The sequence below is a fragment of the Trachurus trachurus genome, assembly GCF_905171665.1.
Source record: "Trachurus trachurus genome assembly, chromosome: 21".
Classification (NCBI taxonomy): Eukaryota; Metazoa; Chordata; class Actinopteri; order Carangiformes; family Carangidae; genus Trachurus; species Trachurus trachurus.
In genome coordinates this window covers 16,924,094-16,946,032 of record NC_139899.1, presented here as the reverse complement: position 1 = coordinate 16,946,032, position 21,939 = coordinate 16,924,094, and the positions used below count along the sequence as shown (strand labels likewise).

Below are 21,939 nucleotides of genomic sequence, written 5' to 3'. Positions count from 1 at the left end.
CCGCTATCACCGCCCACACCACACCTACTTTCACATAAAAGCTGACCTGACAGGAGGACATCCACAGGTGATCCATCAATCCACAGCGAGAACAACTACAGAGTGCAGGACCAAATCTGAAGAGTGAAAACTGTGCTTCTCCATCCTCTACACTGCCACAACCACATAATGGGTGCTTAAATAAAGTGGTATCGACGCCTCAGGCAGCTTCCTTTCAAGTTTGAAATCAGACTAAATGGGGCTTTTTCATTTCTGTTCTCTTCCATGGCCAGGATCTTTGACTGATCTTTGGAGTGCTACAAGTCAGAGAGAAGGAGGGGGAAACGACTACTCACCCAAATTTTGCAGCAATGTCATAAACTTGCTTCTCATGCTGCAGGACCTTCTCACGGTCTCCCTCAAACAGCAGGGTGGCCACACACAAGCGGTTGGGGTCGAACCCTTTGAACTGGTGATTAAAGAGTTGGAATCATTTTTCATAAAAAAAAAAACACTAGCGGGAAAAAAATGGTGATGTATGACTGAATATTTTTGTACCTTGGTGATGTAAAATTTCTTCAACCCGTCCAAAAAGGATGTGAATATTGAAGACACTTGAGGCTTCAGGGCATGGCCTATGGAAATAACAGATAAAAGTCAGCTCCATTTATTCACAAAGATGTGAGCCTAAGAGACTGATCATATTTTTCGCACGTTAGTCATACCCTGCCTCTGCTGGCATGCTTCAGCGTTCTGAGAGGGCAAGCGAGTCAGATTTATTTGGGGGTTTCAAACAAAAGGAGGAAAAACAAATGGTAACATTTGAATAACTTTACAACTGGCCAGTGGCTGCCAGCGACAGCGACTATAAATCAGAGGGTTTCCGAAGGGAAGTGGGGTTGACACAGCGATATCCGTCTTCCTCACCCACACTTTTTGATTTATTCCTGATCGGACGCACAAAAGCGCCTGTGGACAAGCGAAAATGAGGGGCTGGGGCCAATGGGATGGTTATCAATCACAGCGGGGAAGTCATGGGTGATGTCGCCGAGACTTAACAGTTCATTTATTTCCCTCCATGCTCAAGTCTCTTCATCACTTAGTGTCCTAATTGTTTCCATTCCAAAATTTGATTGCAGGTCTTTAGGTGTCTCACAGCTTTCATACTCGTTAATTAAATACCAAACATCCAGAGAGAGAAAATTACACCTACACTGTGAATAATTTCACTTTTAACTCTCTCCTCTAAGGCTTGTTTTTTTTTTTTTTTTTTATTCACATCTCAACACACCTTGCTGCTTACTACAATGTTCTCATTTTTCATCTTGTGTATCACGACAGGCGGTGCTAAATTGTACTTGTAGTCCCAATCTGGAAAAGACCTGTGAATACATCAACTCTCCTTACTCAACAGCCAGCATGATTAAAAGTGAGGACAAGCCACTAATAAGCCCAAGAAGGTATCACAGAGCCATGAGTTTTAGTTATTAGTGAAAAACCTGGTCGCTTCATCTTCCCTACTTAATGCTAAGAAGTGCCTACTCTGTGAAAAGTGGAAATATAGTGGAGATAATGAGATCCCTGGAGACTGGGGAACTTTACAGAGATCTCCGGCAACGGCAGATGTATTCCACTAGACCTTAAGAAACAACATCATAAAACTTCAATGTAACAACTACTTAATTTTGGCCAGGGTCTTTTTTTTTTAATCTTGTTTGAAGTTTAACTATGTGTGTGTGTGTGTAGAAATAATAATCAATTTAACGATTCAGTGCTGCAGAATGAGGGAAAAAATTATTAGATTCTGTGCAGTGCTATTAATTGTTCTTCTCTCAGAGGTTTACAACACATCAATGAAGCATCAACCCAAATATTGAAAAAGATATACAGTGTGGGAAACTGGGAAATTAACCCTAAATTAATATGATTAGTACTATGCTGCTGGGTAAAGGATCCTGCAGTCTTTGATCAAAGCCAAAGGTTATGTTTGGGGGCAAATGGGAAATAAAACGTCGTGAAAATTAAAACCAGGTCAAATTAAAAAAAACCTTTAAGGCAGTGATATGCTGAGCCTGGGCTATAATTTGAATGATGTAACAAATTAACTTACCAAATTTAAACTGTTCATTATCCATGAGTCGTATAGATGCTGGAGCACATCTCTGGAGGAAAGAGAATTGATTTATATTAGTTTGTTGAGTTATGGCAAAATGGCAGAATAATGTCAAATGAAAATAAAGCTTTCAGGTAAGATCTGACCAAATTCATTCAATATTTATTAGAATCAAAAGTCAGTGCAACTGTTTGGCTTTAAAGCCAAGTTTCTTGTTTGATTTTTTTTGAATATACAATAAACAATATACAAAGTCTATAGACTTTAAGTCAGTTCCTACAGCTCAATGCATTTGATAAAAAGTTTCACTTGGCACTTTTAATAAGCTTTGTTCTCGCATCACCAGCCCATGGTGCTTTGGTTGTAGCAGGAGAAAAGAGGAAACAGTGATCGGAAAAAGGATGAACCGTACTTAATGTGTGAACGTACTGATCAACATCCAGAACTATTGACAGAGTGCTGATGAGAGCCTAAGGGTTAGGTTAGGTGCTGTTGGAAATGCCCATAAAAACAGGGGTTGGTGTGTCAGAGCCTTCACACAACAAACGTAAAAACTGACCCCATCGGGGCGGCATTTAGCTCACTTGGTAGAGCTGCCGCCCCATGTTGAGGCTACAGACCTCACTGCAGGCGGCCCCGGTTCGAATCCCGCATCGGGCAGCCCTTTCCTGCATGTCATTCCCCCTCTCTGCCTCCCCATTTCCTGTCTCTCTCTCTCCACTATGCTATCAATTAAAGGCATGATAAGCTCTAAAAAAAATGCTGACCGCATTGTGTTCTACTGGTGAACATAAACACTAAAGATGCTGTTGATACAAAGACAATGTTCTGCAGTTTGGGCAGTCAACAGTCTCAAAATAGGGATTTGATTTAAATTATTTTGCAAATGCTGCAAAGAATTGAATTTTATCTTACCTGACCTTTACTTTTTACCTTTTTCTGGATTCGTTTTTGTGTTTTTAAGAGATAATAGGCCGGTTTAAAAATACATTTTGATGTTTTCCTTCTGATTTCTTTTGGCAGGTCAATTGGAAAGTTTTGTGAAATAAGACTCTAAACACCAAACTTTCTGGCCTTAGTCTCATTTTATGACATAACATTTCAAAGGCTAAATTAACACCGTACCTGTCTGGCAACCTCTCGAAGACAAGCAACTCCCTGCTCAAAATTAGGGAAAACAACAGAGCCGTATTTCTGATACTCCGGCATGGGACGAATCTTCAGCGTTACCTCGGTAACCACACCCAGGGTTCCTGTGGAAAATCATAGTAAAAGATTTTTCAGTATCACAAAAAGAAGTAAATCAATTCCAACAATTTATATGACCTAAGCCCCTCACAGAGCGGAACTCAAGACCGTTTTACAGGGTTCTGGTACATGTCCCAAGGGTTTTTGGGGTGACCTCTGTATCACATTTCACCCAGTAGATCTGGTTTTCTACCACACACTGGGGGACGACTAAGATTTATCAGCTTAAGAGCAGGAGGAAATAAAGCAGGGCTCTATCAAAGGCAGTGAGGCCAACAGCACTCCCACCACATACACAGGTACAAGGAAACCTCTGGCTGACCTTATGACCCTGAAAACTGTCAGTCGTAAGCTGCTGCCGCTGAAGGAGTCACATTGCATGTCTGAAAACCAGAGGGTCTGCTCTCCCTCCCACAGCAAAATGTGTCTGGGATTAATACTTGGAGAAAAGGCTGTTCCCATACAAGTAGCTAAGTTCACAGTAAGCTTTAGCTAGGGAGTGACATTTGCCATCCCTTTGATTTCATCATTATTTTTTTTAGAAGTTAAAAAAGGCTGTGTTGACTTGTAAAGAGAAAGTCAGAGCACTGCTTATTTTAACATTTTGTTAAACATCATTTCTCTCTCTCAAGGAGATGGGTAAGAAAAGGACTTTGAGTGACAGAAAAAACAGAAAACATTGAAAAAACTTGGCGCAATCAAACAAAAGAGGATTTGACAGAAACATGCACAAGATGCTGGCTTGGGCAATGTTTTTCCCCATTTGGGAAATGCTTGACACACACACACACACACACACAAAGTGCATGGTAAAAACAAAACTACACCCCAGTTTCTGCCACAATAAATATCAGCAGCAGGAATTCTAGCCAAACTTTCATCTTAATGAGATAAGACAATGTGTCACAACGTCTAACCCAAGTACAACAACTGTTCCCAGTAAAAATGACAAATGTGTTGGAAAGCCTTGTGTGAATCATTATGGCTGACAACTACAGAGATTGACTGAAAGTCACGATGAGTAGAAACTACAGACAACAGAGCATTTTAGGGAAAATGGTAAGTTTACGCATTATGTCATCTAAGATTTTAATATTCTGCCACCAGCAGTCAGTTTCAGTTGAAATTTCTGTTGCTAGCAGCAACTGCTAATGTCACAGCAGCAATACAATCTTGCCTATTGAATTTTAAGATGTCAGTTTTTCTTCAATTAAATTATTGCTAAACAAGCAGCAAGCAACAACAGTCTGAGGCTGTGTGTTGCTAATACATTCTTAATTATTATGATAATATAATATTTGTAGAAGTGTATGAAGTGTTACAGTCCCGGAGCATTGTGTTTTATTTGTCTTTTTTTTCTGCTTTGCATCATAAAAATGAAACATATTTGGGTTTGGACTATATGTCGAATAATCCAACTACAATGGACATTTAGGACATTTAATTGTTTCTGTGATTAATTGTGAAAACAATGAGCAAGTAAAAATCATTAACACAACGATTCTTATTTGCTGTTTGTGAATTTTATCAGTGTGAAACTGAGCTTTTGACATCTTTAAGCCTGAATCTTTTGCGTCACTACAGATGCTGTCCATTTACAGATGCATCACTGCTGAAACATAGCCGGTCCATTAGGAGGCCTCCTCTGCCTGTTATAGCCGTTAATGAGCCCTCAAATGTGACACTACATGCCACACGCTGCTCCCTAGTGGTCCAGTGGAAAACATGTGACACCATTAGGCTTTAGTCAAGGAAAAAAAGCTCCTCCCTCATGATAGTAGGCAGGAGGAGTCACAGAGAGCGAGAGAGGAGGAGTCAGAAAGGCAGAGAGAGAGAGAGAGAGAGAGAGAGAGAGAGAGAGAGAGAGAGAGAGAGAGAGAGAGAGAGAGAGAGAGAGAGAGAGAGAGAGAGAGCGTAGGAGGAGCTAGAGCAAAGGGGTAAAGGAGGGTGAACAGATGAGGAATAAAGGGAGGTAATAAGAACAGCAAGGTCAGAAAAACACTCTCTTGGGGGCAGATGCAATGCAAAGAAATTGTGGGGTGCAGCTTAATGCTTCTTTTTTTTTTTTTTTACAGTGACTGGGGCTATTAAACCATCCTCATCTCACAGGATTAGTATTTGGGGAGAGGAATGATTCACTACCACAAGCCTCTCTGCTTTTACCATTAAACATTTTTGACCAAAAAAAAAAAAGCTTTGGGGATAACACTGACCACTGAGCCACCACTACAGAATCAAAGAAATGCCTCTGTCTATTAGTTTAACACTGGTTGGCTTCACATAACGACATTACAACCTCCACAGTTGAGGAGTTTAAAGGACAAAGGGATTATCATTGATTATTCCAATCATCCTTTCCACTGGTTGTAGCGGGGCCAATGAAAATACTTTGCATTCGGGCCATTTCAAGGTCAGAGAGATAGAGAGACCCAGTTGTTGTGCGGTGAATGAGAAATTCGGGGTTTCACAGTAATTTCTAATAAAATGGATGCGTTCCACTTAGCATGCAGAGCGGAGCTGAGGGTTTTAAGAGTGGTGCTTTGTTGTCGTTGTTGTGGCCTACTGTCAGCCTGCAGCGCGGGACTTCTGGGGTGAGGAGATAGATAATTTTAATGAAACTGAGCAGTGGTGTGACCTCTTAGCTCCAGTGTTAGGCCTCCCTGAAGAACTTGCACTCCCAGAGACGTGTGGTCCCGTCCTGTCTCCACTTGCGCAACAATTCCCCGCAGTAAATTCACCTTTTTACTCCACATACTCTTAATGTTGTAATATGAGGCAAGAGAGTTTATAAATTGGGCTTTTTAAAAGATCCCTATGAGAAAATAATCTCTCTATGTTGAAGCCTCATTTTTTGTTTCCTCTCAAACAAAGGTTGAGTTTGTACAAGCGTCAACATTTCTGTTATACAAAGATTTAACTTTAAAGAAACACGTTGACAATGAGGAAGCAAGACTTCAGGAGGAGGAATGAAGTTGGATGATGTATTTAAAAACCCGTGGCTATTTTGGAAACATCAAACTTGTTTGATGTGGTTTTGCCAGCCAAGTGTCAACGCACTTCCTCATCGACTGCATGGAGTTTTCTTTTGTGTGACATCTGAAGTATACAGTGTGTCTACCCCTCTGAAAATGACTGAGACTGTCATAATGTATGAATTATTTTACATGCCTTTTACACATATACATTTCTATGAGAAGGTTTCCTTTGATTCTTAGTTCATACACATCAGATTGGAAATCTCAAGAGGGCCATCATTTTAACATCAGAGGGGAAGTGTTGACAGGAGCCCTGATGTACAGTACTGTGTTCGCTGACGTCAGTGCCCTACATATTTTCCCACTGGAGAAGTGAGATTAAGGGAAACTACATGAACTCCACATAACCTCATGAACTTGCATGTGTTTACAATTTATGGCAAATATTATTCAGGCTTTGAGAATTCATAAGATCATTAAGTGAGCACTGACTGAGTCATCCAGAGTAAAAAAAAAAAAAAAAATCCAGCTGACTTCATATAAAATATTGCGAGCATGGCAAGTGTCAGCCAAAAACAGGAGGCGTGATTGTCATCAGTTTACACAGGTCTGAGTTAAGTACCACAGATTTATATTGCTTATGCTTATATTGTATAACAAGAACAGTCATCATACAACTTTTTTAAAGTCTTGCCTGCATCTTGTGCATATGTATTACTGTTCATATGGCAATAAATAACTACATTTGATTTTGAATTTATACTGACGCACTCTTGGTACTGGCAACATCTCTGAATAGTACAAATGGAGACTTCGTCCATGATCCCAGCCTAGTCAGGGAGCAGATTGCTGAGCTTTGTAGGGTGAATATAAAGTTTGCATCCACAGCTGTTAAACATAACGATGCCAAGAGTCTCTGAACCTCCTCATTATGTAGGGGGAACCTGGCATATGGCAGTATTCTCTGTGGGCGTTCACAAGGACAGGGCACTGCAGATGGGGTGGGGAGGACACTTGCTGGTTCCTAACTAACACCCCTCCAGATTCACCTCCTCACCAAAGCTGGTTAATGTGTAAGAACCCCACGGCATGAGAACTGTCCTGATGTTACAGTTTTATCGCGAAGATTTTACAGTCCCACGAACCCATGTTAACACACGACCTCGCACTCGCACATGTGCACATGCTCACATGCCCTGCTGCAATGAAGTCACATGAGAAAGGGAGCAAACCTTCTGAGCCCATGATGAAGTGGTGAATGTCTGGCCCCGTGGACATGCGTGGGCCCTGACAACTCTTTTCAATGACACCACGAGGGGTCACCATCTTTATGTGTACGACCTAATCAGTGAGAAAAAAGCAACACAATAAACACTTGTTAGAAAAATGAATACAAACAGTTTAACATATCTCTATTCTACAAATGTAGATGTAAACATTATAATTTGGACATTGTGTGCCATATGTTTCGTGCTCATCATAACAGTCAGATACTGTGTCAGAGCATGAGGGGAAAGTCCAAAAAAACTTTTGCTAATAATTTCCTTTTTAATGACTGCACAGTAACTGCTATGACCCAACTGTCACCCCGTGTTTGGAAAAAAAACTGGAGTAGGAACACAGAGGTGAGAGTGGTCCGCTTACCAGGTCTTCAATGTTGCCGTAGATGTTCTTCTTCATGCCTGATGCTCGGGTTGCTACCCAGCCCCCCAGGGAGCTGAACTCCATGGAGTCAGGCTCGTGCCCTGTACAGTAGCCACTCTCATTAAGCTGAGGCAAAAAAAAAACAAAAAAAAAACAGGGGGAAAAAAAGCATATATTTGTTTTTGTAATTAAAAAGGAGCCAAAAGTGTTTGGAAAACAGTGACGTTATAAATCCACAAGAATGTTTTAATAACATCCAAAAAGAACGAGAAAGCAAAGGGAAAAAAATAATTGCAGCTCTGCCGCTGAATTTCACTGCTCTCGTTATGCTGCAAAGCTAAAACCCGCGGTTTATGACTTCATAGATTTTTACAACAGCCTAAAATAAACCAAGTGGAAAGACCATGAAAAGAGTAAGACGAGAGATCGGTGCATTATTTTGACAGAGCTGAATTCTGCTGCTTGACTGGAGCATTAATGTCATATGTAAAAAATGACAGCGGCACACTTTCAGGGGACACATTTCATTTTTCATTCAAATGGCAATTACAGAAACTTTACCTCTGTCTGTCTATGTAGAACTGTGTGTTCTGCAGACATGACACAAGGTTGCTGAGCACAAACCTCTCTTTCTTGCCACGTGGCCACAACAACGTGTCAGAGCACTTTTGGGATTGTTTTGTAATGGCACATGAGATGAACCATTTGGACATCAGGAAGCCAAATACTCTCTTCAAGGCAGTCTAAACCCCAAAAGACTGCATTTGTAGGCATAACATTCAATAGTAATAATAATAATAATAATAATAATAACCTTAAAGAACATCAACAACCCCCACCAGAAGCACAATACAGGGGTAAAAAAAAAAAAAAAAAGGCCTTGTTTTATCACAGCACTCCCCTGGAAGGCAGTTTATAATGCAGACCCATCTGCTCCATCAAAATGGCCCAGTCTAAATGCAGAGGTTGATTCTGCTTTAGATGCAGCTCACACATTCCTCCACATCAAACGCCCACTCCTTCTCCATTTTTCTGAATTAGCTTGATGGTGCCATCTGCTCATGACCATCGCCTCACTCTCTAATCTCTCCCCTTCAGCACTCTGCTCCCGTCTCAAACGCCTTCCTAAACCCTGTTCGATCCTCTGAGCAGAAAGTACCAAGGTGACTGAGCGTGGACAACCTGCGTGCGAGTGGTCACACAGCTTGACTGTTGGCACGTTTTTGTTTTTTTTACAGCGATGGAAGCCCGTCCAGTAATGACTATGAATATGGATGAGCAGTACTTACCAATCTCTCCAGATCCTGACCAACGATGCCAGCTTCCACATGGGCAGTTAAATTTTTCTCGTCAATCCACAGAATGCGGTTCTGCAGTAAAAAAAACAAAAAAAACAACATGACCAAGGGGGTCATAAACATTTGGTATGCATGTTTTTCTGCCACACAGTATAAAAATAATGTATGAAGCTGTGTGTTTCCTTCACATCATTCATTTAATATAGGTTAAAAGATGGTTATAAAATGTCAGACATTAAGCTTATGTTATGTTGACTTAAAAATATCTCATATAACATAAATGCTGCCTTCAAGCTCAGTGCATGAAGACACTTCCCTCGGCAGTTAGCATACAATACTGAAAGTTTTGCACTCGTATGTCCTTATAGTTTGACGGTCACATGTCTGTGGGTAAATGTGTGCAGAGGGGCTAAGGGACAGAGAAAAGAGTCAGTTTCCCCAAGGTTAAACTCTTATTTAGCCTCTTATTTGGGCCGCCGGGCACTTGGCCTACCCCTACCTGCAGGAGGTCATTTCACACCTGCCATCAATTATTCTCCGGGGGTAATAAACTTTATGTTCCTACCACACTGCTCCTTTCATGTGCTTCCAATGGAGCCACCTCAACTCTGACCCCTGACACAGAACACTGGTCACTGGTGTCTGTGGCACCAAACTCAATGACCGGTAGGCTAGCAGCATCCAGACAGCTTATATATCACTTCTATGTGCACAGGGATCAAAGGGCTATACTGTACTGGTCACAATATTCACCATTTTATATTATAACCAATGAAACTTTATCATTTTCATCATGAGGGCCGCGCTATTCCTTTAAGATTAATGGCTCCAACCACAGAATCATAACTGTGTCCCAACTGCACACTGAATACACACTCAAGACATTTTTTTGGTTTCAAAATTGATAAAGCAGGATATTAGTAACAAACTGGAAGGTATTCAGAAACAGTTAATGTGCTACAATTTATATTTTTTCAGTCACGCCATAATATCACGGCCTCACTTCATGATCTTATACCTCCCAATTAGTCTCTCTCTTCCACCCTCAGTAAACAGTTACACCAGAAAGGGTGATGCAAGTTATTTCAGAAGCCCTGTAATTACCAGCTCTGAAACCCCATTTAATCTAAGTTAAGATGGTGTCAAGACATGTTGGATGTTGCGTTTTAGTATGATAAATTTTGAAGCTACCATTTATAGTGGTGATATCTTACTTAAAATTATATTAATGGCTTATCATTTTATATTTTGTCATTCTGCATTTCCATTAAAAAAAAAAATGTATGAATGCCCATTTCTGGAAGCCCATACCACAGTCTCTAAGATACAGTCTCAGAAACTTGGCATTTTAAGTTTCAGAGTGGTAGCATTCATTCAACTCTGCATGACACTTGAACTACACTGAATTTGTTTTCAGTTTTTCTTCTCATCAGTGTACATCAAGCCCTGTGAAATAAACAGACACAGGTGTTTACATACCATCTGTGAGGTATCCAGAGAGACAATGGAGCGAGTTTCCTCTTGGGGGCACTCGAGAGCACTAGAGACACTAGTCCCTCCTAAGAGAAGAAAAACAACAAAACACACAATGTATACATTTAGATATACATGAACACTGCTACCCTCGGTATCCTGCATCAGTGTGAGCTCTGGCAGACGTATTAACCTCAGTGCCTTAATACCTGCTCTACCACCGAGTATTGAAAAAACACAGTTTGCACAGTGCAAAGGACACAATTTTTCTAAGATGACAGGTTCATTCATAGATTATGCGGCTTCATTAACAAACAAAAAAGAATTTCACCAGCATAGGGTGGAAGTAAAGTACATCAAATGTAAATACACACTGATACACACTGATTTGAATCTTTAATGTCACCTCATGACTCACCTCCATACGGCATCAAACAAACATTATGTTTGGATGCGAGTTCCACAATTTTCACTACATCATTGTGACAATCTGTAACGACACAGAACATCGTTTTAAAAAATTAGAGGCCATCATATGAGAAATGTTTGTATTTATTGTGTTATATTGCATTCATAAATTAAGTGTTCTCATAATAAGAGCAGACACATTGCACAGGAAATAAGGGACGGCACAGAGCACTACATGTATACAGAAGACAATAAATAACTTTATATGGCCTGAGCCATTAGAGCAGGGGGACCGGCAGAGGCATGGTGCATTTTGATTCGCCTGATGGTTGTGATATGCCCGGGGCTTTCCTCAGGCGGAGTCAGACTGCATGAAGCTACGCTCTCTGGGGTGGGATGTGCTGGATCAATACAAATGTGGTTCAGCCAATCACAGAGCCTACATCCATTCACACCGGAGTGGTGAGCGAGTGGGAAGAGAAGCAATACCCACCTACATGGATGTGCTTGACTGGCCCCAAGTGCCTATAGAGGCAGTGAGAAATGCCTTGGGTGCTAGTACATTTTGCCATCCAATTAAACACACAGCTTTGGCCTGCGGATTACAGTTCAACAAACTAAACCTTCACTTAAAATACACATGTCGACTTGGAGGGACCAGTGAGGAATGCAAATTGCAGGTCAAAACATCCATTAGACACACAGTAAATGAGAACGTATTTGCGAGGTCAGAAAAATTAAAATTTGGTGCCAGTATGGATGAAACGATGCCTACAGTTGCTTGGTGATTTGCTGCCCATTTGGGAGGCTGCTAATCAAGTTTCAACCATCAGTCAACACTCATTTGCATGATAAAATAGTGCCAGCCATAACAACAGAAAACCAATCTCAGAATCATAATTCATGGGTGTACTGTGCAGGGCCAGACTGTGGAGTATTGGGTGTCAACCGTCCTCCCCCTGACGCTTCTTATTAAGCCTCCACTCATACATATTAATATCCCTGCCTCTGCAGAGATTAACCCTTTAAATCACCTAAGCCAGTAGGGGGATCAGTGGTGCTAGGCGCAAAGAGAAAAACAGACCAATAAAACACACACATACACACATGCACACACACACACACACACACAGTTGACACAGCTTCTGAACTCACTTGGCCAAACCACCATATCTGGAACACGACCAAGTTTCCCTTCTCGGAGGGCAAAGATCTCGTGTAAGCAATGGCCTGAAGGAAAATAGAGAAATGAGAACAGAGAATCATGATCACCAGAAATAAAATAAAAAATGCATTATTTCAAAATTAAAAATCCAGGCTCATGCAGATTGCAAATGAAGGGTTACAATGTGATTTTTTGGGGTTTTGTTTTTGGGTGGGGACATGCCTTACCGTGGGCACGAAACACTCTGTCCTCGGCATCATGGGAGAAAGGAATACCTGTGGATTTCAGCTCCTCAATGAAGGTCTCATTGAGGGTGGGGGGCCGTACAGAGCTGCTATTCAGAATGGGCTGAAACAAAACAAGCCATTGAGGTTTTGAACCATGACCGAGTGCTCTTCTTTACTATTCACTAACGAAGCATGCCTTGTACTCACTGTTGCTGGAGTTTTATGCTGTAGACTGGCTCCAAATGTGCCTTCAAACCAATCTTTCAGACCGGGGATGACCATACCACTTAGTCTATACCTGGGTTGTGAAAATACAGATAGTGTGGATGAAGTTGAGGAAGAAAAAAACACAACAGAGCCTCGTGTATTCAGCAGGGAAAGTCACAAGTCCTGAACTGAAAATGTTTTAGTGCTTGTCTGGTCTTATTTATTTGGAAAACCAAGCGTGTGTCTAATAAGAACAGAGTGTGGGGTTTGAGTCCAATGAGGTTATTAGGCAAGCAGAGCAGTAGTGACAGTGCTGTCCATTCGAATGCCCTCACCATCCCTTGCATAATTGAGCTGCTGGCACAGCCTGGGCCAGCCCATCAGGGGGACTGTGGTGTGCCTTTGTCCAAGAGACCATGAAACACACTCCGTAATGAAAAAAGCCTCTGTCACAGGGAGCGCAGAGGAGGAGAGCACTGTCTTTGACATCCATTCAACTGTGCCCCTGTCTTGGTTACTGTACGCCGCCTAGGTAGCTTTTCAGTCGAGGAGGGGGGAGCCGGGCGGTTTGTGGCAAACTGCTGCAACAGGAGGAAACCATTTGTTGTGCAACATCCTGTTCAGCCCCACTCATTACTCAAAATACATCCTCATGCGGCCAGTGCCAGGTGTCTGTGTTTACAATTTGATGGGAAAGGCTGCCTCTACCAAAGTCATATGTCATGATTACAATAAAAAGATCCATCTCTACTTCTGCTCTTGTCATGAGAGACAAGGATGAAACTGCAGAGAGAGCTATTCTTTGTCAGTCTGAGCACTGCTGGCTTTGTTTCTGCACACCCTGAAGACATTCAAACTAAATCTTTCTTCTTAAACTGTCAGTGAACAACTGTGTTTACCCCCACAACTCTGCAAAGACACATCAGTAATTAAAAAGGCAATGCATTTCTGAACAGATTGGGGGAGAGGTTGGCTGTTAATGAGCAACAGAGTTTGGGAAAAGCCGAAAATCCAAACCAGTGACCTTCTCAAATGACAATGAGCAGTTCAAATGCCAACCACTAGGTGGCAGTAGCACCACATTGCTGTGAGCGTAGGAAGGAGGCAGCAAACTGATTTCAAAAGCTGGCTTCACAGCTTTTGTGAAAAATGTTCAAGGCATAGCTCCAGCCTCAAGTCACAGCAAGTATGGAGGCAGAAGCTTAACACCACCGCTGTGCTAAAGCTCAATCAGAGGCTGTGTGCTGCTGATCCACTTCCCTCAACCGTTAACAGTTAAGAGAGGTGGTGTAGTATTATACTGTACCTTTTGCCTGTAAATTCAGCTTGACCTTTCTTATTGAAGAGGAATCTTGAATCACTGTATCCCCAACCATTCCACTTCATAATCTCCTGCCTGTGGAAAGATAAATATTGGCACAGGTTAAGTTAACAACTCATATCCATACACTGAGGTGAAGACATGACATGAAATATGATCACAGGTAGTTACAAAAACACATGTGAAGGTGATTCTTTGGGGAGGTGACCTGGCAAATTCTTAATTTGCACCACAGTCTCTTTGGGATGTTAACAGACTTTACATAAGCAATTTCCTCAAGATAAAAAAAAATGGGGGGAAAAACATCCCTCCTGATAATCTAACACTTCCTGCTGATATTTCAACACAGCTAGACACACAGCAAAATGTATGTTTCCTCCTTTTATCCAGTCCTTCACAGCCTTTCCAGTCATAACAGTGGGGGTGGCTATCAGTTGGCAAATTTGCTCTGTGGGAGGCTGCAGACAGGCACACCTAGTGTTTTCCCCAGATGCCCACCACTACACAATGCTGCGAGGACAGGCTTGAAGGCAGGCAACTTGTTGACATGGTAATGGAGAAGAAGCAATACATTCAGACAGCAGAGCAACAGCTATCAGCAGAGGAAGCCACAAAATCTCCCTCCATATGAAAATATTTCACATTTTATGACATCTAACAGGCCATTCTTATCCGTGGCTACTTTGAATAATGTTTCTATAATTAGGCCTAGGTCCCAATGTATATCCTTGTTTGAGAAGCTTCAGCTAATCATTTAGGAGAGCAATCCACTTAAACAGCAAACAAGCCCCAGTTTCTTTGCTGGCGCAGCAGCGACCACAGTGGAATGCAGCCAGTAGCTAATTAAGGTATTCCCCCCAAAATGGCTGAGCTTACAATCCAAAGAAGATGTGGAATTTCTCAAATGAATGCTACTATGCTATTACTGTTGAGAGATATCCCATTATAATCACCAGCTGCTCGGCCGGAGACGATGCTACATTGTCTTCGCTGTGTGACACTGTGCAGAGCTTGTGTGCTTGTGAGTATATGGGTTCGGTGCAGAGAGAGACGGCTCTACCACCACCACCACCACTCACAGAGCAACCATAACTCACAAGCCACTTGGGATGGGATTCTAACACAGTGGAGTAAAAAAGCCATAATTAAGATTAATACCTGCCAAAATGGAGTTTCCTATAAATTAAGAGTGAGAACAGAAATGAGAGTGACACACTGATTCATACTTTAATGAATCCTGTCCACCAGTGATATGTTGTCATAGGTACAGAACATACTGACTAATAATCAATCAATAAGAGGGGGGGAATGTGTGGCAAGGTCAGTGAGTACAGACAACTGTTACAAACTATCTAAGGATATTAGCGAGGTTCTGTTAAAGTGTGGCGCTACTTGAATTCTTGAATCCACAAAAGAAAAACCTCCGTGAATCGTGTAGAAGCTTTTAATGCTGAACTAACATTCCTTCCTGTATCAATATCGAAAAAAAAAAACTGTCTTTCAAGCATATCTTGTGTATTGTAATACTCAAATTGCAAAATCGTTATTTAACATTAAGACGTAGTCAACCTTGGGTCAGTCGCCCTTTGACTATGAGCCCAGAGAGGAGGTTATGAGATCTGTGGATATGCACATGCCTTTAATTAAATGTAGCCTACACTACGCATGACAAATTGTTGAAATACCTCTCAGTAAAATGGGATGCAGTTCAACAGGACTTCAAACCACAGCCTTGAGAGTGACACAAACCAAACATTTTAACCTGGGGAGTGGGAATTATATCACCTCATGTTGACTGCCAAATATGCAAATTAAAACAAAACTGGATATCACTTTGTCAAAGAATCAATGATGGTTGCAGTGGCTGAGCTATATCCTTATGCAATGTTCAAACTCTTACCTGGGCCCCCACTAAACCAGTAAATCTGGATTTCCCCCACTTACGGTAACTAACCATACAAGACATATAGTAGCTACTCAGAGTGTCAGAGATCTATACAGGCTGAAGTGAGGAAGTATGTTGATACTTCCCGAAAACTACTGGTATGTTGTTATTTCATCATGGTATGTGACTGTTTTCAAAAACCAGGGTCATCCGACATCAAGTGTCTTCCTGAATATTCAGTGCACCATCATGTTGCCCCTGTTCCTGTTTGAAAAAAAAAGTATTGTTTTATAACTCTGCTCTGTGTGGATATCTATTGTTGCTCTGTTACGGTAGTGTGACTTGTGATGTTGTTGGACAAGCTGCTCTCAAATCTATTGTTGTTACAAAACTGTTTAGACAACAATGGCTTAAGTTGGCAGCCTGTGTTGATGGTGTCATAAACACAAGGACAGGAGGACGTGATGAATTTCACATCTAGCCAAACTGTCTAAACTCCCCCAGAGCTAAACTCACTTTCAGCTTCAGTTATAATGTCAGACTGACACTAGATGTCAGCACAGTGGTGGTGTTTCCTCAAAAGGAGCTGAGCTGCCAATAGGTTGAAAGTCAGACCACCACTTGTCCGGACCAATCAGATCAAGGACAGGAGTTTCACTGTCTCCTCCGACAGTTGTTGTTACAATTACATGTTTTTTGTTTAGGCTAGCTACTACACCAAGAAATCCAGTTAAACAAAACTCAAAAACGTATAAGAACCAGCTCTGAATGATTTCTACTACAAACATATGTCGACTGTCATAAGGATTACGTGTACAAGACAAGTCGGAATAAACCACATAGCTTACAGATACTGAGTGATAAAACTTATGAATCAAACTGTAACTACGTAACGATTGCACGTAGCAGTCAAGGTTACCACAACAACTGTAGCGACAAGCACGGTTACAGTACAGTAACTTAACAGTTACAGTAGCAGGCCATTTATTCAACGACACTATTATTATTATATCTGAAGCATCGGAAATTGGGATAGGCTGTAATGATAACTTAACACTTCGGAAAAAGCTTTCACGTCCTCACTGACACTGGAAAAAATATATAATATGATGCGATATAAGCTAGTAGTAAAGCTACGGTTGACAAACTTTGGAAAAAGTCGACCACACCAACATTAAACTCTGTGTAAACCTAGCCGCACCCACTCCGTAGGAAATGAATGGCTACTCTGTCATGTTAGCTAGCAGGCTAACTAAAACAGCTCCAGTTGTGTTTCCCTGCGTTATCTGTGTTTACCGGAGAGACGGGAGCCAAACTGTCACTGTATGTCACCCGACTGTTGTTGTTTAGCGAGTGAGCCCCAGTGCTGTTGGACTTAATAACAAGCTAAAAGCCAGCAGGATGGACCCTCGTCCACCCGCTCCATCACAGCCTTGTACCTCCTCCTCGGCACCGTCTTCTCCTCCCTGGAAGCGTCCGGCTTGCTGCTCTCCTCCTGGGCGTTGCACTCGGCGGCTAGGATGGCGGAGTCACCGGCGTCCACCGGTCTCTGTAAATGCCCGGCAATTATCCTCAGTCTTTGCTGTGCTACCCGCTGCTTGTCGGAGGAGCCGCCGCCGCCGCTGCTGTTGGACGCCATGCTGCTTCCGTGTTTGTGAAAGGAGGGAGCGGATCCATGAGCGAGCGGCTGTCAGAGGTCAGCGCAGCGAAAGTGCACTGCGTTCAATGACCGTCGGAAATATCACACTCGGTTCACATTTTAATCCCTTTTGGTCACGTTTGTTGTGTCAGAGACAGCCTGCATTATGGGACACATTATATACAAGTATAGCTTGTTAAATGTAAGACTGATCATTTTCGGTAGTGTTAAAAGGGTATATCAGGCATCAGATTAAAACCCCATGTGACAGATTTGCAATTTGTGTGACAGATATTTCACTCGTAGGCTACCATCATATTTGTTGATTCTAGCATACGCTTTATTTTACATGATTTTAAATCATAGCTTATTCCTATATTTGGGTTTTAGACAGTTATTTGATAAAACTACCATAGAAGATGTGCTACATTCTGAGAATACAGAATATGCAATTATAATCAGTGCATTAATCAATAATAATAATACAAATTCTCAGTTTAGATATGTAGGTTATAATAGGCCTATGATGTGGGTTTGGTATGGTTTCAGGACAGGGCTAACGTGGGAGAACTATTACTACCTGTAACTATGATAGGGCCCACTGTAAACGTGTTGTTTTTAGTTCTCTTTACTTAGCCTAACTTATAAACACAAGGACATAGACATAGTTACATGTGTTCATTTCATTCTGGAAGTGGGGCTAACGATGAGCCTTGAATGCACCACCATACGTATTTCCCGGCATGCCTTGTGGCATAGGACTGGTTGCTATATGGTCTTCATTGAGTCAGGAATTTACAGTCAGTTTACATAGTTGGGAAGCAGTAACATAAGGAATTCAGCTCTGTTACCACTTGAAATGTTCAAAAGGACAGGAAGTGAAGTCAAGAATGTATTTTAAGGGAACTGAAATGATGCCTAGATTATCATCTAAATATCAGTTTTAGGTTGTTCTTTAATTGTCTCATATTACATATTTTAGTAACACTGGCAATAAATAATGTAATGACAGCCCCATCTTTTAATCACTTCCTAAATCCCACTATCTTCCACATTTTTAGAAAATAATCCTGTATCTAACTTTGAATCTTTTCATTGAATACTATACCGTTGGTGGTTGGCTATCATCAGTGTGTTAAAATGCCACATGTGTTACTTTTGTGATGTTGTTGTAAAAACTGAGAGTAAACCGAAACAATGTGACTTCACTGTTTATCTTTCTTCCTCACCTCATTGCAGTCATCTAACCAGTGTGACTGCTGTTTCCATATGGCACAAACCAGTGCTCTTTAAGTAATGTTTTAACACAAACCTACAGCATCATATTTGCTAGTGTAGAATAAAAATGAACGGTTAAATTATCAAAAAAGAATAAGACAGACTCTGAATAAAATACTTAAAACACAGACAAACTTTATTAGAGAAAACAGTCATTTGTCAACAGAAAAATTACATCATTCTATAAACTTAAATGTCCAGATGTTTGAGGATTTACTTCCCACAGGTTTTAAGTATTAACTCCCAAAACAAAGTTCTGTAATGCACTGACTGCAGGCAATTAGAGTCTAAGTGTATCACAGAACTTTATTTGGAAAGCCACAGTGCCACCTCATAGGTTTGTCCTTGTGCAGAGCCTTATCCTCCTCACGACTGGGTGCTCCTTTAACCTGTAGTAAGGCACAGAGAGCAAGGGAAAACAGGACAGCCATGTTGGATTTTAATACTTTAATACAAAATGTTCTCTACAATTATACAAGAGAAAATTCCTACTATTGAACGAAGTAGCTAAGACTTGAATGCCATATGACCAGGCCTACGGAAAGGCTTGCGGTAGAGACCTACAGGTTCAGCAGGCCATATGGAGTCCTTTTATACATTATCAGAGCTCTACAGAAATGATTAGGTATATGGTAAGATTTGATTTGAACATGGGCAGTTATTGATCTTGATGTATATACCACCTAGAAAAAGATCTCTGAATTGATTTACTTACCTCTGGAAGCATGACCATCTGGTTGGTTGCAAAGTTGAATTTCCAACCAGTCTCTAACACTGACTGAGCTAGTGATTTATCAGTTTTAGTGATCCTAACTTTTGCAGGATTATTCCACTGTTGTGCCAGTGGTGTCATTGATTCTACCTGTTGAGCTTGAGCAACTTTGAGGGCTGAACAGGCCCAGGAGAATGAGCTATTCATCAAACAATGCAGATGGATATGATAGCAATGAAGAAAGTGCAGAAGGCCAGCTGAGCTCCAGGAGTATTAAGTTCTGTCAGTTTCAAGGTACTTTAGGGCAACTTGCATTCAGCAGCATTGACAGCAACTTTACAAGTGCAGCATGATGAAATCAAACAAGTGGGACTAATACCACCTTTCAGTCATTATTATGGTTTTATATGTGATATACGAGGGAAGAAGTAAGTTCGAGAGCCATACTGTACCTGGTGTAGGTAGACGCAAGGGAACCAGCTGCTATCCAACACGAGGGGCAAACAGTCTGGATCATAAAATGCAAAAAGAAAAAAAGAGAAAAAAGCAGAAAGCGATCTGGTGACATTGCAGGCCATGGCCGGGTCCACAGTGCAAACGCTCGTTTTCACTGCGGTTGATGTCCTGTCGGTGGACTTGCAGCGCTCTAATCGTAAGGTGGCTACCGCCGCTTTCACCTTTTCTTCCCCCAGTCCTGTGCAGTTCACTATATGCAGCTGGAAGAATGTCGACGTGGAGCTGCCAAACGTGAACGCGTGTTCAGGAGCGCGCATGAAGGGGGAGAAAAAAAAGAAGGCTTTTTTAGTGTAATTTCACGCAGTGGCACAGTGAGCTGCACTTCAGTGTGAGCTTCTTTACAGATATGTGCTAGAGTCCGCCTCATTACCTCTACATATTTTAAAAGAGACTTCATTATATCGTGATCCCACTTCTTACTTATCAGAAATGTGAGACTTGTTCAAATTTTTTGTCAACTTCGGGGGTTGTAGACGCCTTAGCAACTAAAAACTAAATAGTAATCTTGGATTGACCCGAAGCCACTTAAAGTTTATATATGGCAGATCATATCAGCACGTCTGACCTGTCCTCCAGTGTTGAAAGAATCAGTCTACTCAGACCCTGAAGGTTTCTGGTAAAAGTACAGGAGTGTATCAACTAAATGTTTCTTAATAGCATCAAAAGTAACAGTATAATGGAGGTTGCCTTCTGTCAGATAACTGGGTTGCTATTTTGATACATTGATAGTATCAGTCAGTCAGACTTTATTTGTATGGCACTTTTCATACACCTATAGCCTTATCCAAAGTGCTTTAGAGGATAAAAGCAAAAATGTTAAAGATGTTACATCTGCAGAACCAGCTGGAAGAAGTATTCAAACCCTATACTGATAATGGTTTCAATACCACTGTCATTACTAGCCTACTCTGTTTTGGTTAAAAGCCCTGCTTTCATGATCTCACTCAAGATTTGTATCAACAAAATACTTAAGACGATATTTAAAGATCACACAAATAGTTACGTATTATAATACTTAATATACTATTGTTGCTGGTAAAGGTGGATCTCATTTTAATATGTGGGGCAGGGAAGTTTAAGCTGTAGCATTGCAGTGTTTTTTGTGAACTGGTAGAAGTAGCCTACTTTACAAATGATAAAATATTAGTTTATACAAGTAAAAAAGAAAAAATACCACAGTTCCCCCTGAAGTGTGGTAAAGTGGCGGTATATCAGAAGAGAATGGAAAAGTACAACCCAAACATATTCTACTATATAGCACTGCATATAGCACATAATAGCCTAACTACATATAGCACTGCATCATTTAATAAATTGATCACATGATTTGCCTGTAAAGTTTTTATCGACACAGTGACTAAACTGTAACAACATTTGAATGTCAAGTTAATGTATGGCATTGAGTAAAAATAAAACTTGTCCATCTGAAAGTGGAACACAGGAGGAAATGTAGGCCCACACAAGTAAATGTCACCACTGTACACCATATGAGACTGTGTGATGTGTAAAAGTTTCATTTTTAATCACATTATGTATTACGTAAAACCGCAGTTTAATATATCTAACAGACTAATAAACTTTAGTACTTCATCATCAGTATATAAACTGACCAGGTCAAATAAACATGTAGCCTACTATCACAGCATACAGATCTATATGTTTCCAGGTAGCATTTTATAATTTAGGCTGTTTAATATGGATATTTGCACCTCCTGCTCCTTTCAGATCACCACTGGACCTTCTGCTGTCATCAGACATGTCAGGCGCATCCCTGCTGCAAATTCCATGAAACAAAAGTCAATTTGTCTCTCATTTGCAGTGAGTGACCTGAAGGTTTCCACAGGACAGTGG

The 21,939-nt window shown here is 41.1% G+C and overlaps 1 protein-coding gene across 1 annotated transcript in view; it reads right to left on the bottom strand.

The window, feature by feature from the left end:
- agps (alkylglycerone phosphate synthase) overlaps positions 1-17,594 on the bottom strand; it is a 28,714-nt gene extending 11,120 nt beyond the window's left edge. Inside the window, exons 1-14 of the mRNA XM_083997495.1 lie at positions 17,383-17,594; positions 14,044-14,133; positions 12,738-12,828; positions 12,531-12,651; positions 12,294-12,368; positions 11,149-11,220; positions 10,737-10,816; positions 9,249-9,329; positions 7,960-8,085; positions 7,548-7,656; positions 3,218-3,345; positions 2,090-2,141; positions 538-614; positions 336-448 (exon numbers count right to left, since the gene is read on the bottom strand). Of these exons, the coding sequence (XP_083853621.1) occupies positions 336-448; positions 538-614; positions 2,090-2,141; positions 3,218-3,345; positions 7,548-7,656; positions 7,960-8,085; positions 9,249-9,329; positions 10,737-10,816; positions 11,149-11,220; positions 12,294-12,368; positions 12,531-12,651; positions 12,738-12,828; positions 14,044-14,133; positions 17,383-17,582 (1,415 nt within the window). The 5' untranslated portion in view covers positions 17,583-17,594. The remainder of the gene's footprint in view (positions 1-335; positions 449-537; positions 615-2,089; positions 2,142-3,217; positions 3,346-7,547; positions 7,657-7,959; positions 8,086-9,248; positions 9,330-10,736; positions 10,817-11,148; positions 11,221-12,293; positions 12,369-12,530; positions 12,652-12,737; positions 12,829-14,043; positions 14,134-17,382) is intronic.
- Positions 17,595-21,939: the final 4,345 nt, after the last annotated feature.